Source organism: Hyperolius riggenbachi, chromosome 10 (genome assembly GCF_040937935.1).
Source record: "Hyperolius riggenbachi isolate aHypRig1 chromosome 10, aHypRig1.pri, whole genome shotgun sequence".
In the NCBI taxonomy this organism is placed as follows: domain Eukaryota; kingdom Metazoa; phylum Chordata; class Amphibia; order Anura; family Hyperoliidae; genus Hyperolius; species Hyperolius riggenbachi.
The window spans coordinates 186,760,748-186,775,589 of record NC_090655.1 but is presented as its reverse complement, the minus strand read 5'-3'; the positions used below and the strand labels follow the sequence as shown (position 1 = coordinate 186,775,589).

The window sequence follows — 14,842 nt, the reverse complement described above, 5'->3', positions numbered from 1 at the left end:
AATCATTAAATAATGTGTAATCATGAGAAACAGTAATAAAACATTAAGTCTCCGGGCGCCGCTTTTAAAACGTTATTTTTCTCCGGCGCCCTTTTTTCCTATCGGGCGCCCATTAAACGATATTTATTATAGGAGTGAATGGCGGCGCCCGATTTGTCCACTAGCCTCAGGCGCCCGAATTTACTGTTTCCCGGTACAATACCCTACTGCTTTTCCCTTCGGGCCACCGCTATAGAGCAGTTCCTACTAAAACCTCCAGACACAAGAACACTTTCTTCCCCCTAGCTGTCCTCCTACTGAACTCGAGCCACCACCCCTGAAAAATCCCCTGGTCTTGCTTATGTCTTAATGTACCGGTATGTTAACTGTACTATACAGTATTCCAAGCTGTGTGTACTGCAAAAATTCTGGGTAGGACATCCGTCAGGACCGTCATAGTTGGCAAATAAAGCTGATTCTGGTTCAATGACAGAAATGAAGGGGGTGTAAATAAGAACTGGCTATACAGCCTGCTCAGATATTTGTAGGTGACCATACACTACCAAGTCAGTGGGAATTTGTCGCCTGAAGCCGGCTGGTAATTTGGGAGCAGCCATAGACTGCAATGTTAAGTGCAGTTATAGCGGTGCCCAGTATATAATTTGAGTTATGTAATTCAAGTATTATATAGCCATATTCCAGATAACATAGATGGCAGGAGCTAGAGGTGCATGGAGCTTGGCTACTGTGTATTCAAACTCCATATAGTGATGGCGGTGCTCAGAGTTCAGCTACCATGTAGCCAAACTCCAAATACCAGCAAGTCAAGTTTTAACACCGAAATCTACTATTGGCGTTATCCAATGCCCAAATTTGTGGGTGCCTTTTTTAGGTGTACACCCTGACACCAGGGCTATCTCAGCGAAAACAATGACTGAACAAAACACTTTAACTCAGCCAAGCTTTCTGTTCGTATCTAGGGTAATTAAGTGAAAACTTCATCAGTACATTGGAATTTGGCAGTGACATTATAGCATAGAATGATTTTTATAACACTGGCAAGTAGATGTAACTCTGATTTTCCGAAAATAATCCCTTGACTAACCATTCTAATGTAGACCTGTGTTTAGGTTCTTTCTGCATAGCTGAAATAAGCTACAGCCCCAGCACAGATCACCAAACATTCCCTGTTACATGTTATTGCACACAGGGAAGTTAGTTGATCCTTTGTTAAAGATTCTTTTTCCAGGACCTAAGAGAACAGCAAGCCTATACCATCATCACACACTAGCACTATATCATATGTTTGCATTTGGTGTGATTTTCCTTTCATGGAATGTTGTATTTGCTGTATGCTAGACATAGTGGGACCGCCTTGTTTAAAACAGTTGCACTTTTGACTCATTTGTACATAGAACACTATCCAGAATGGCTTGGCAATCATCAAGGTGTTGTTTGAAAATCTGAAATGAATGCTAATTCAACTCTTGATTAGCTGTAGATTCCACATTAGATGTTTTACTTTTGGTCTCTTTGTTTCCGTTAAGCCTTGGCTGACGTTACAGACACTTTCTGTTCTTACAATGTTCTTTTGGGATGTTTTGTGACTTCCTTTGGTTGCCACTGCATCCTTGGAGGCAGTTTGGCAAGTCAGCTGCTCTCGAAAAGATTCACGACTCTTCAAAATCCTGGATTTAGACGTAATAGTTCCCATTGTCGGTTAAGTGTATCCAAATTTTAGAAACTACATTGTAACTTTTTGTAAACAGATATATTTAAAGCAACTTTATGGTAATTCTTTTTTTTTTCTTGTGCTAAAGTAAACTGAGCAGCATTTTTAGCCCCCCGGGGATTCTCAATAGCACATTAAAATGCATGCTAACACTGTGGCTTATTACTAAAAAAAATCCATTCTACAGCTTCTTTTTACATATAAATGTTTGTTACAGGGTTTTATTGCCCTTGTTCCATGGCCTGCCTGTCAGGGGCCTGAATGGAGAAACAGGGTTTGACCACAGTTTGCAGTATACAGACACTGGAACCAGGAATTAAGGTGCAAAAATAATGTTTTATTGCAAATGCAATAATGCAAGCATACATACAAGCGTGAATGTAAATACCATACCACATATGCACAGCACACAATATATACACAAATAACCCGGGAAGCAGTGACAAAATATATATATATATATATAACACCTAACTATCTAACTATCTATTTACAAACGGTGTGCACGAGATATATATGTACAAGCAATGATATACAACAACGCGGTATCAAAAGGAGCAGGCAAAGACAGGTCAAAACGGAATAAAGTCAGCAACATGTAATCAGATACATACAAGGTACAGAGGAGTAAGCATAAGCAGAGTCAGGACAAGCAGAGGTTCAGTAGCAGATAATCAGATCACAGGGCAGGGTACAAGAAACCAGGTATCAGGAACAGGGGTGACCAGAGACTCAGACCTGTAACAAGGAAGTTCTGGCAATGACTTGCAGGAAGAGGCAGACTTATATAGTCCATGTAATAGGAAGCATCTGGTGGTAATTGCTCAGAGACACATTAGAGGCCTCTGCAGGCCATACAAAGAACTGCAAGTCCTTAAATGTAATGATAAGCCACCTGCTGGTGGATAGTGGAAGTCCAGGGCAGTCCAACTCAATACCACCACCAGCAGGCAGGAGATGATACAGTATGAATCGTAACAGTACCCCCCCCGAAGGAGCGGCCTCAGGACGCTCCACAGTGTCTTTAGAAAATGTCCACCAGGGTCCCACAAGAGGGCAGACAACCCAAACATTGGCCAGGTGGGTCGCAGAGGCCAAGCTTGGGAGGGCAGGGAGGGAAAACACTTTAAAAACTTGGTCTTTGGATGTTGTAACATAAGCTGTAAACGTCCAGGCAGGATGGCAAGTTGGATAAAAGACTGTACAACATCAGGCAGGACCCAAAAAGCAGCAACAAATACAGGAGGCAGTAAAAGGCAAACCTGGGTGGGCAGGGAGGGAAATAATGCCAACCAAATCCAGACCAGCATCTTTTGGACAGAGAGCAATGTAGAAAACAGGATCTCAGGAAACTGGAGGATATCAGACAAGGTATCAGGCTGGACCGGAGACTGGCAGGCATAAGGCTTGGCAGGAGACTGGACAGGACCATTAGGCTGAGCAGGTGACTGGACAGGATCATCAGGCTGAGCAGAAGGCTGGACAGGATCATCAGGCTGAGCAGAAGGCTGGACAGGATCATCAGTCTGAGCAGAAGGCTGGACAGGATCATCAGTCTGAGCAGAAGGCTGGACAGGATCATCAGGCTGAGCAGAAGGCTGGACAGGATCATCAGGCTGAGCAGAAGGCTGGACAGGATCATCAGGCTGAGCAGAAGGCTGGACAGGATCATCAGGCTGAGCAGAAGGCTGGACAGGATCATCAGGCTGAGCAGAAGGCTGGACAGGATCATCAGGCTGAGCAGAAGGCTGGACAGGATCATCAGGCTGAGCAGAAGGCTGGACAGGATCAGGCTGAACGGGAAACTGGCAGGCACCAACAGGCTTGGCAGGAGACTGGCAGGCATCATCAGGCTTGGCAGGAGACTGGCAGGCATCATCAGGCTGAGCAGGAAACTGGACAGAAACAGGCTGAACAGCAGACTGGACAGGATCATCAGTCTTGGCAGGAAAATGAGCAAGATCAGGCTGAACAGGAGACTGGTAGGCACCAACAGGCTTGGCAGGAAACTGGCATGCATCATCAGGCTGAGGAGGAGACTGGACAGGATCAGAGTGGACAACAGGTTGGCAGGTCTCAGACAGAGCAGGAAACTGGCAGACATCAGGCGCTGCAGCAGGCTTGGTACCAACAGGGCAGACAGCAGTCTTGGAAGCATCAGGAGCGTTGATAACAGGAGTCTCTAGTGGTTGGGCAACAGCAAAAGTCTGTGAAGGCTGGGCAGCAGCAGAAATCTGTGGAGGCTGGGCAGCAGCAGACATCTGTGGAGGCTGGGCAGCAGCAGACATCTGTGGAGGCTGGGCAGCAGCAGACATCTGTGGAGGCTGGGCAGCAGCAGACATCTGTGGAGGCTGGGCAGCAGCAGACATCTGTGGAGGCTGGGCAGCAGCAGACATCTGTGGAGGCTGGGCAGCAGCAGACATCTGTGGAGGCTGGGCAGCAGCAGACATCTGTGGAGGCTGGGCAGCAGCAGACATCTGTGGAGGCTGGGCAGCAGCAGACATCTGTGGAGGCTGGGCAGCAGCAGACATCTGTGGAGGCTGGGCAGCAGCAGACATCTGTGGAGGCTGGGCAGCAGCAAAAGTCTGTGGAGGCTGGGCAGCAGCAAAAGTCTGTGGAGACTGGGCAGCAGCAAAAGTCTGTGGAGACTGGGCAGCAGCAAAAGTCTGTGGAGACTGGGCAGCAGCAAAAGTCTGTGGAGACTGGGCAGCAGCAAAAGTCTGTGGAGACTGGGCAGCAGCAAAAGTCTGTGGAGACTGGGCAGCAGCAAAAGTCTGTGGAGACTGGGCAGCAGCAAAAGTCTGTGGAGACTGGGCAGCAGCAAAAGTCTGTGGAGACTGGGCAGCAACAAAAGTCTGTGGAGACTGGGCAGCAACAAAAGTCTGTGGAGACTGGGCAGCAACAAAAGTCTGTGGAGACTGGGCAGCAACAAAAGTCTGTGTAGACTGGGCAGCAACAAAAGTCTGTGGAGACTGGGCAGCAGCAAAAGTCTGTGGAGACTGGGCAGCAGATTGCATAACATCAGGTGAAACAAAAGGCAGGAAAACTTCAGGCAGGTTAACAGGTTGGGAAACTTCAGACAGGGCAACAGGCTCAGTAGTTTCAGGCAGGGCAACATCCTGCATAACTTCATGGATCTGAACCTTTGGCTTAGTACTTGGCTGGGCCGTTGGCTGAGCGCATGGCTGAACCGTTGGCTGAGCGCTTGACTGGACCTTTGGCTGAGACCCTGATACAGTTTGTGTGAGTTGGCACTGAGACTGTGCGGACTGGGCCTGTGCGAGCTGGAACTGAAACTGAGTGGGCAGGATACTAGATTGAAATTCTGTAGGCTGTATGCCGTTTTCTGCAGACTGGATGCAACACTCTCCAGACTGTGAGCAGGATTCTGCAGGTTGACTAGAAGTCTCTGCAGACTGGAGGCAATATTCTGCAGACTGGATGCAACACTCTCCAGACTGTGAGCAGGATTCTGCAGGTTGACTAGAAGTCTCTGCAGACTGGAGGCAATATTCTGCAGACTGGGAACATAGTTCTGCAGACTGGATGCAAAGCTCTGCAGACTGTGAGCAGGATTCTGCAGGCTGTTTTGAAGTCTCTGTAGGTTGGAAGTGAGGTTCTGCAGACTGAGCACAAGGCTCTGCAGATGGAGGCAAAGTCTCTGCAGGCTGGAGGTAAGGCTCTGTAGACAAACACACGGCTGGACTGGATTCTGGAGCATACCAAGTCTGCAAGAGCTGTGAGAGGAAGGCAAGAGTTTGTATAACAGGTGTCACCGAAACATTAACCAGAGGCTGCATCAGACAGGAGTTGGATGGAGGCTGCACAGGAGGTAAGATGACTGGAGGCTGCACAGGAGGTAAGATGACTGGAGGCTGCACAGGAGGTAAGATGACTGGAGGCTGCACAGGAGGTAAGATGACTGGAGGCTGCACAGGAGGTAAGATGACTGGAGGCTGCACAGGAGGTAAGATGACTGGAGGCTGCACAGGAGGTAAGATGACTGGAGGCTGCACAGGAGGTGAGTTAACTGGAGGCTGCACAGGAGATGAGTTGACTGGAGGCTGTACAGGAGATGAGATGACTGGAGGCTGCACAGGAGGTAAGATGACTGGAGGCTGCACAGGAGGTGTGATGACTGGAGTAATGGAAGCTGTAGGAAAGTATTTGCGTCTAGTCCTGGTGATCACTCTGGAAACTGGAACAGCAGGCTTATTAGATGTAGCTGGATACTGCCAGGACCAGGGTGTGGACCTGATAGCGGTTTGCAAGGGTGCTGATTTTACAGGTTTTTTAACTATTGCAGGTTCTGAGTTCTGGACACAAGAAGAGATACATGGAGAATGAGCAGAAGGAGGAGAGTGGAAACAGGAAGAAAGGATTTCACGCCAGGCAGTAATCAACATAGAAGCAAATTCACGCTTACAGAGCTTATGCAGCATCAATGACTCAGTTGCACGAACACAGGCAGACACATACAATTCCCCCTTCTCAAAGTAAGATTCATAAAACCCTTGTTTGTCTCTCTTTAAATAACCATATAAGTGATTAATCTGATCAGAGTTAAAAATGAAATCAAATTGTTTTGTAATGGGTGATTGGCATTTAAGCTGTTTAGTGGCTGTGGACTGAGGATTCTGAATGTGACGGACATTCGGAGGGTTAACTGAAGAATTTATTACTTGCAGGACTTCTAAATAGGCAGCAATTAAGGCAGAAGCGGATTCATACTTGCAAAGCCTATGCGCAATCAATGTCTCAGTTGCACGTATACAGGCAGACACAAAACCTTCACTTTTGTCACAGTAATACTTAATAAATCCTTCTCTATCCTTTCTCAGAAAATCAAACAAATCATCAATCAGTTCAGAGTCAAAAATAAAATTAAATTCTTCTTTGCTGGGAGACTGACTTTGCAGCTGTTTAACTGCAGTGGACTGGGAGTGAGTGGCATTCAGAGGGTTAACAGGAGGTGTGCATAATAACAAGATTTCTGAATATGCATTGATCAAAGCATGGGCTGACTCAGGCTTACATTTTCTGTCAGACAACAGATTCTCGACTGCACATTTACACCCCCTTACAAACTCAAAGCTTTGTCTTTTATAGAATTCAAAAAAGGCATTTTTGTCTCTCTTTAAATAATTGAAATACATGTTCACTTGTTCTGAGGTAAAATCAACCTGAACTGGATTCACAACAGGTGAGGTAAGGGTTGTGGAACCTGCAGAGATAATCTTCTGCCAAGCGTTTAACAGAAGGGAGGCTTTCCCATACTTGCATATTCCCTGAGTGATCAGGGACTGGAGGGAATCTATGCAAGCCTGCACGGTCTGTTTACCTTTGTTTGAGTAATGATCAAGAAAATATTCCCCGTCATCCTCAAACAAGTTAATCAGAGCTTCTATGGCATAATTGTCAAAAGGTGGATCATAATCACTGACTATACCTTGGTCAGAATCAGGTTGCATGCAAATATTTGTCATTTTGGGGTATGCAAGATCATTCCAGATCCTGGCTAAACTTTCAATATCTTCTGTACGAATTATTCCTAATTTGACATAACTATATGTCTGGCTAATCAACTGTTGCAATTCAGCTTTAGAGAAATCAGCAAAATCTGCACGACACTCAGCTTCATCCTCATCAGCAAGCAATGCATAATAATCAATTTGTTGCAGATCCATTTTTGGACAGAACAGCCAGGTATCAGTGTGCAGTATAGCTGCAGTGGTCAGTGTATATATGGCCAGAACTTACTGTCAGGGGCCTGAATGGAGAAACAGGGTTTGACCACAGTTTGCAGTATACAGACACTGGAACCAGGAATTAAGGTGCAAAAATAATGTTTTATTGCAAATGCAATAATGCAAGCATACATACAAGCGTGAATGTAAATACCATACCACATATGCACAGCACACAATATATACACAAATAACCCGGGAAGCAGTGACAAAATATATATATATATATAACACCTAACTATCTAACTATCTATTTACAAACGGTGTGCACGAGATATATATGTACAAGCAATGATATACAACAACGCGGTATCAAAAGGAGCAGGCAAAGACAGGTCAAAACGGAATAAAGTCAGCAACAGGTAATCAGATACATACAAGGTACAGAGGAGTAAGCATAAGCAGAGTCAGGACAAGCAGAGGTTCAGTAGCAGATAATCAGATCACAGGGCAGGGTACAAGAAACCAGGTATCAGGAACAGGGGTGACCAGAGACTCAGACCTGTAACAAGGAAGTTCTGGCAATGACTTGCAGGAAGAGGCAGACTTATATAGTCCATGTAATAGGAAGCATCTGGTGGTAATTGCTCAGAGACACATTAGAGGCCTCTGCAGGCCATACAAAGAACTGCAAGTCCTTAAATGTAATGATAAGCCACCTGCTGGTGGATAGTGGAAGTCCAGGGCAGTCCAACTCAATACCACCACCAGCAGGCAGGAGATGATACAGTATGAATCGTAACACTGCCGTCCGCATAAAGAGCAGGCAGATAAGGACTGCTGTAATTAGCAATAGCAATGAGCAAACAAAAGCTTTCAGTAGCAGGGGGTGGGGAGATAGGACACAGTACTTCAAACAGTTTAGAGAAGTCATACTTGTTTACATTCACACCTTCCCCTGGATAAATAAGGGCAGAGGGAAGGGAACTGGGTAAATGGCAGCTGCTGCAGCTATTAGGACAAACTGCAGACCATCTTTAAAAGTATCGCTGGGGCTCCCTATTGGACCCTTAAAGATAATCTGTATTGTTAAAATCGCACAAAAGTAAACATACCAGTGCGTTAGGGGACATCTCCTATTACCCTCTGTCACAATTTCGCCGCTCCTCGCCGCATTAAAAGTGGTTAAAAACAGTTTTAAAAAGTTTGTTTGTAAACAAACAAAATGGCCACCAAAACAGGAAGTAGGTTGATGTACAAGTATGTCCACACATAGAAAATACATCCATACATAAGCAGGCTGTATACAGCATTCCTTTTGAATCTCAAGAGATCATTTGTGTGTTTCTTTCCCCCATGCACTGAAGTTTCAGGCTGCTCTTTTCTTTCTGCAAACAGCTTTGCCCTTGTTTGTAATTCCTCAGTATGTGAAAGCCCAGCCAGCTCAGAGGACGATTTATCCAGCTGATTAGAGCAGCTTCTCTCTTCTCTCTTATCTAAATAACACACAGGCAGTATGCATAGAGGGGCCAGGAAGGGTGAGTTCATAGCAGAACCACAACACTGAAGAACTTGGCAGCCTTCCAGACACAGGCCGACAAGTCTGACAGGGGAAAGATACATTGATTTATTACAGAGACTGTCATAGTAGAAAGTGCTGCAGTTAGCCAGAACACATTAGAATAGCTTTTGGAACATGTAGGATGATTAAAAACAGGATGCAATTTTTGTTACGGAGTCTCTTTAAAGGACCAATGGGAATCCTCATCCTCATAGAGGATACCCATTGGTCTGTTAAAGGACCAATATGGAGCCCTGTCAGCACTTTTAAAGATGCTTTGCTGGGGCTGCTATACTTAAAAAAAAATACAAAGTACAAACAAAGGGTATATTTGCCAGGGATCCTTATACAGCAGTATTTCAGCTGAACAGCGATGCCTGGTTAAAGTGTTGCCACTCTTGCTAGAGTATAGACAAGAACTGTAGCACCTGGAACCATGAGTAGGTGAGTCTGTGTGCGCTGCCTTTATTGCTCCCCGCTGTGCTCTGTAATAATGCAGGGAGTAGGGGAGATGCCGAGGGGTGAATGCTTTAGCCTGTGGGACCCAAGATGGCCCCTGCCAGGAACAGAATTCTCTTAATTTATTATATAAAATTTATTGAAATCAAAACATGGACGGTACAATACATCTGTTATGTAAGTAGAGCAAGTAATTATCTACTTGCATATGCGTTTTTTTTTCCAGGCATAGTATTGGTAATATAGTCAAGGATGAAAATTCACGGACTCCAGCACTCCATAGGAAAACTTCTGTTTATTGAAGCCACACAGCAACAGATACAACAAATGCCCCTCTGTCTACAGCTGTTTCACGTGAGTTTCACGCCTCTTCAGGACACATGTATGGACATAGTATGGGTAATAGTTGCTCTTTAAGCAAATTACATAACAGGTTATTTAATTTATGGAGCTCGCTTTTACATGCAATGAGTATGTAACTTGTCACACAAGCAACTTAGACATTGCATGTATAATGCGAGTTACACAAATTACATAATGTGTGACTAAAAATGGCCTGAACAGTTTGCTGGCGAACAGTTCCTGGCAAACATGGGCTGTTCGCCATTTGCATTTAACACACATTTTTTTGTAACCAATTTGCGTTCGCATTTTTTACATTAAAGCCACTGGCTGCCAACTTTAGTGGTTAATATCAAAGCCCTCTTACGTGCTAGAAACATGGACCATGATCAGGGTGCCATGGGTGCTCCTGGGTGAGGGTGTGGGTGGGCGCTATAGGTGCGGTCGACGGGAAGGCGTGCGGAAAGCCGCGCAGGAGGGAGGACACAGCAGCTCTAGCTATACTAAGTATAGCTAGAGCCAAAAGCATCTTTGAATTATGGCTCCAAGGCTCCCTATTGGTCTAGTAACAGACCAATGGGGACCCTTGGAGCCAAATTCAAAGATGCTTTTGGCTCTAGCTATACTTATATATATCATTTCCGAGGATATTGGTGTGGGAACTTTTTTTAAGGTATAGGTAAGTATTTATGCTTAATCAAGTTGCATTTTTATTTCATTTAACTCTGTGTGGAAATAGGTAAGGGGTACTATGTGCTACCATACTCATTTCTCCTGGGGAGGGGCTGAACATCTGGGGGTCCCCTTCTTAATCACCGCCACATGGGCCGGAGCGGACTGCACAGGCGCAGTAGTTCTGTGCCTGCGCAGTCCGTTCCAGCCCACGTGGCAGTGGTTGACAGCGCCGCTTGCACAGGCGCAGTACAGGCCGACCTGGAGGTCTGCCCGACGTCATCGCCAGGGACCGGGACGGAGCTGCGGCGAACGGCTGACTGCAGTGCTGCGGCAAGGGACATGCTGGGAGCTTGGGGCTGGAGGAAGCCCGGGTAAGTAGCAATTATTTTCTTTATTTTCTCCTGATAACTCCTTTAAAGGGGACTCCCAGATGCACCAGACGTCGGTGGCCCCTACATCCTACTGGGGCACTGGAGGTGGGGTAGAGCCCCTTGTCTATGGATTGGACAAAGGCTCTGTGGGAGAGGGGGGCTTGGCTGCTGCACTCCCCAAGAGCCCCCGCACATACCATGGACCATGCAGGCTGGTATAGCTCAGGGTGCGAAGCACCATGCACCCGGGGCTCCGCATTCTGGCTATCCCAGCATCCCACATCATTTTTGTTTAAATATTTCCCGCACACTGAACATATATATATAAAAAAACATACATTTATATGTATGTTAACCTTACAGGCGGTAAGCCCGAGCTGAGCTCGGGCTATGCCACCGGAAGACACCGCTCAGGCCCTGCTGGGCCGATTTGCATAATTTTTTTTTGCTACACGCAGCTAGCACTTTGCTAGCTGCATGTGCAATCCGATCGCCGCCGCTCTCCGCCGATCCGCCGCTATCCGTCGTGCTGCAGCCGCCCCCCCCCCCCAACCCCGTGCGCTGCCTGGCCAATCAGTGCCAGGCAGCGCTGAGGGGTGGCTCAGAGTTCCCTTTGACCTCACGACGTCGAGGACATCGGTGACATCATCCCGCCCGTCACCATGGCGATGGGGGAAGCCCTCCAGGAGATCCCGTTCTTTGAACGGGATCTCCTGATCTCCGATCGCCGGAAGCTCAGCGGCTATCATGTAGCAAGACCTTGTCTCACTACATGATATATAAAAAATAAAATAAAAAAAAAACCCGCTGTGCTGCCCCCTGGCGGATTTTAATAAACCGCCAGGAGGGTTAATGCATTATTTGTCATTTTGCCACAGTAACTTTGCTGCTTTTTCCTTCTTGTCCCCACTGCCCTTCTTAAAGGGACACTTAAGTCAAACAAAAAAAATGAGTTTTACTCACCTGGGGCTTCCAATAGCCCGCTGCAGCTGTCCGGTGCCCTCGCCATCTCCCTCCGATACTCCTGGCCCCGCCGGCAGCCACTTCCTGTTTCGGTGACAGGAGCTGACAGGCTGGGAACGCGAGTGATTCTTCACGTTCCTGGCCACAATAGCGCCATCTATACTGTTATAGCATATATCATATACCATATAGCAGCATAGAGGGTGTTAATGTGTCTGGGAACGCGAAGAATTACTCGCGTCCCCAGCCTGTCAGCTACTGTCACCGAAACAGGAAGTGGCTGCCGGCGAGGCCAGGAGGATCGGAGGGAGACGGCGAGGGCACCGGACAGCTGCAGGGGGCTATTGGAAGCCCTGGGTGAGTAAAACTCATTTTTTTTGTTTGACTTAAGTGTCCCTTTAACATACCCTGCAAATTTGGTGTTTGTAGCATGTAAGGGGGCAAAAACTATAAGATCTTTTTTTAAAAAAATGTACCTGTCCTCTTGTACCCACTGTCCTCCTCCACGTACTCTGCAAATTTGGTGTTTCTAGCACGTAAGGGGGCTTTGCTATTAGCCGATAAAGTTGGCGGCCGTTCGCCTTCCAGTCTATGAAGCCCGCCGCAAACAGCCAGTTCGTGAACATTTGTGGTAAATTTGCGTTTGTGAACTGAAAATTTGATGTTCGCTACATCACTATGTGTGACATGATTTTCATAAAGCCTGGTAAATGTTATGCTGTCTGTAAAGTTTACTGGGATATGGTGAATATATCCAAAACTTCAGTGGTAAAGAAAGACTATATTAGCCCATAAAACAGCACTACACTAATAAGTACCAAAGCTTCAGTGGTGTAAAAGAGAATTTGCCCAGTTCCATATTTACCCTATTATTACGGTACATATTTTAGATACACCATTTTTTTTACTTAATTATTTAATGCTCATTTAAGTTAGGGACCTAGAATAATTAAGATTTTATGCAGTGAATTAAAGGAAACCTAAAAGTCCTGTACTCAAGACACTGCAAAAGACAGTATTGCCTTCAAAAGAAATCACTGCATATCACCGCAGACAAGCCGAGTTTATGACATCCAAATTTGGGTTGTATCCAAGTGTGAGGGGGGGGGGGGGGTTGGATTATCCATAAGTGATATACTGCGGGTGATAAGTGTGCAGGCCCCTATGCAGAGCTAGCATTAAACCGTGCTGCAGAATGCATAGCTACCTGCCCTCATCCAAGCTTGTACCCATGTATCTAACCAGCAACTTCTGAACTCTCCACTAGCGCCTGAAACTCTTGGCCAGTTCAGAAGCCTCTGGGAAGATGCGGAGACCACAGGTAGATATACATTCATCAGCTCGCTCCAATGCCACTCTACATGGGGGGCTAAGGTGTCTCATGTGGGGGGGGGGGGTAATTGGCAGGTCCTGGAAATGATTTTAGTCAAAAAGTGTGTGTGTGGAAAGGGGGGGGGGGGTTAAAGGCAAGCGTATGCGCAAGTATATACAGTACATGTGAATATGGTATAAAAAAGTGTACAAGGGTATAGTGAATAATCTACTGACTTTATAGTTCATATTCAGGAGGGAAAAAATCTAACCATACAATGTTCATACCAACAAAATATTGGAAAGAATTTACCAGAACAATTTTTCAAAAAGGATATCTGATTCTTATTGATGGTCAGAGTGTGCAGGAAAGGAAGTGAAGGGAAGGAGACCTTATTTCCTATTTCGTTATTGTCCAATATTAACTCCTCCAAGCACTGAAAGCCTTCCAATCCATCCAAAGACCTGCAGAGAGAGGACACAAAGAGGAAGGCAATGTGAAACATGTTTTCAAAGCAAACCTATATGAATGTCATATCATGTAACAGGGGGATTCCTTAATATAAAGTATCATAGTAGGTTTACAATTACAAAACCTGCCATTGTTATTCTCTTTACCCCCAAAAACAAACAAACAAACAAAAAAAAACACGCCAGCTGTCATGCTAGTCTCTTGTCTTTTCTGACCGATTTGTCCATAATCAGTCACAAGTCCATCAAATAGGCAGATCACTAAGTTTGTCCTGGCATGTGCACAGACAAGTGTTTTCATGGTAGGTTAGAGCTGCGCATGTTAGGATTTGACCAGCATTTCACTTAAGGTAGCCACTAACAGTCCAATTTGTAGTGAAAACTCACTTGAGCGATCAGAAATTCAGATCGGATTGGTTGTAAATAATCTCTATTGATGGGCACAATCAATTACAAACGATTATAAAAATAGTCGTCCGATTGTATTTTCGCCAAACCAAAATTAAGATTTTCTTGTTGGTTGTGATAGATAGGAAGCAAAGATTGGTTCATAGATGGTGCAGTGAACAATTTCACTTCCAATCAGAATTATCTGATTGCTCAATTTTTTGCTAGAAATTGGATTGTTAGTGGACACCTTTAGAAACTGTAAATGAAGTACTGCTTTGTTTATTATTATGGGTATTTTATTATGGGTATTTGTCAACAAAAATATTTATAAAAAGGAAGACCATACCAATTTCAGTAAACAATTTGGAAGAATTGCAGAACAAAAGCTAACACTGCTAAAAAGCAGTTGATATTCTACGTTACGCTCGATGGCTATAAAACTGCACAGCGCGGTGTACACGACAAGGTGGGAAAAAAGGATAACCAGCAATGCCCAAAAGTCTAGGGAGATATATTTGTCAATGTCTGGCATCTCCAAGCACCTAGTCTTTTGTAGACCCAACCTCCATTCCCAAGATAAATAAGGCTGTCACAGTTCACCTTCAATCCCTGGGCACAAATTTAAGATGTCATCCATCATTCATGCCTGAGTAAATACCTGCCACCCTTTTCTGCTTACTCCTTTGCAACATCAATAAATACAGTAAGGCTTGGAGGGTATAATTTTCAGCTTAACTCGTTCATAGTTTAATAGAACTTCGCTAAGGATGTTTATTTTCCTCTATGAGTGTCCAGTATCTCCCCTTTGTCTCTTCTCTTTTACACAAGGCCTTTTGGTGCAAGTAGTGTATCATGTACAGTCAGCAGCACATATTTGTAGACTACTGGGACATCACATAAA

The 14,842-nt window shown here is 45.2% G+C and overlaps 1 protein-coding gene across 1 annotated transcript in view; it reads right to left on the bottom strand.

Annotated features, from left to right (window-relative positions):
• LRMDA (leucine rich melanocyte differentiation associated) overlaps positions 1 to 14,842 on the bottom strand; it is a 1,235,169-nt gene that overhangs the window by 510,680 nt on the left and 709,647 nt on the right. Inside the window, exon 3 of the mRNA XM_068258133.1 lies at positions 13,419 to 13,545. Within this exon, the coding sequence (XP_068114234.1) occupies positions 13,419 to 13,545 (127 nt within the window). The remainder of the gene's footprint in view (positions 1 to 13,418; positions 13,546 to 14,842) is intronic.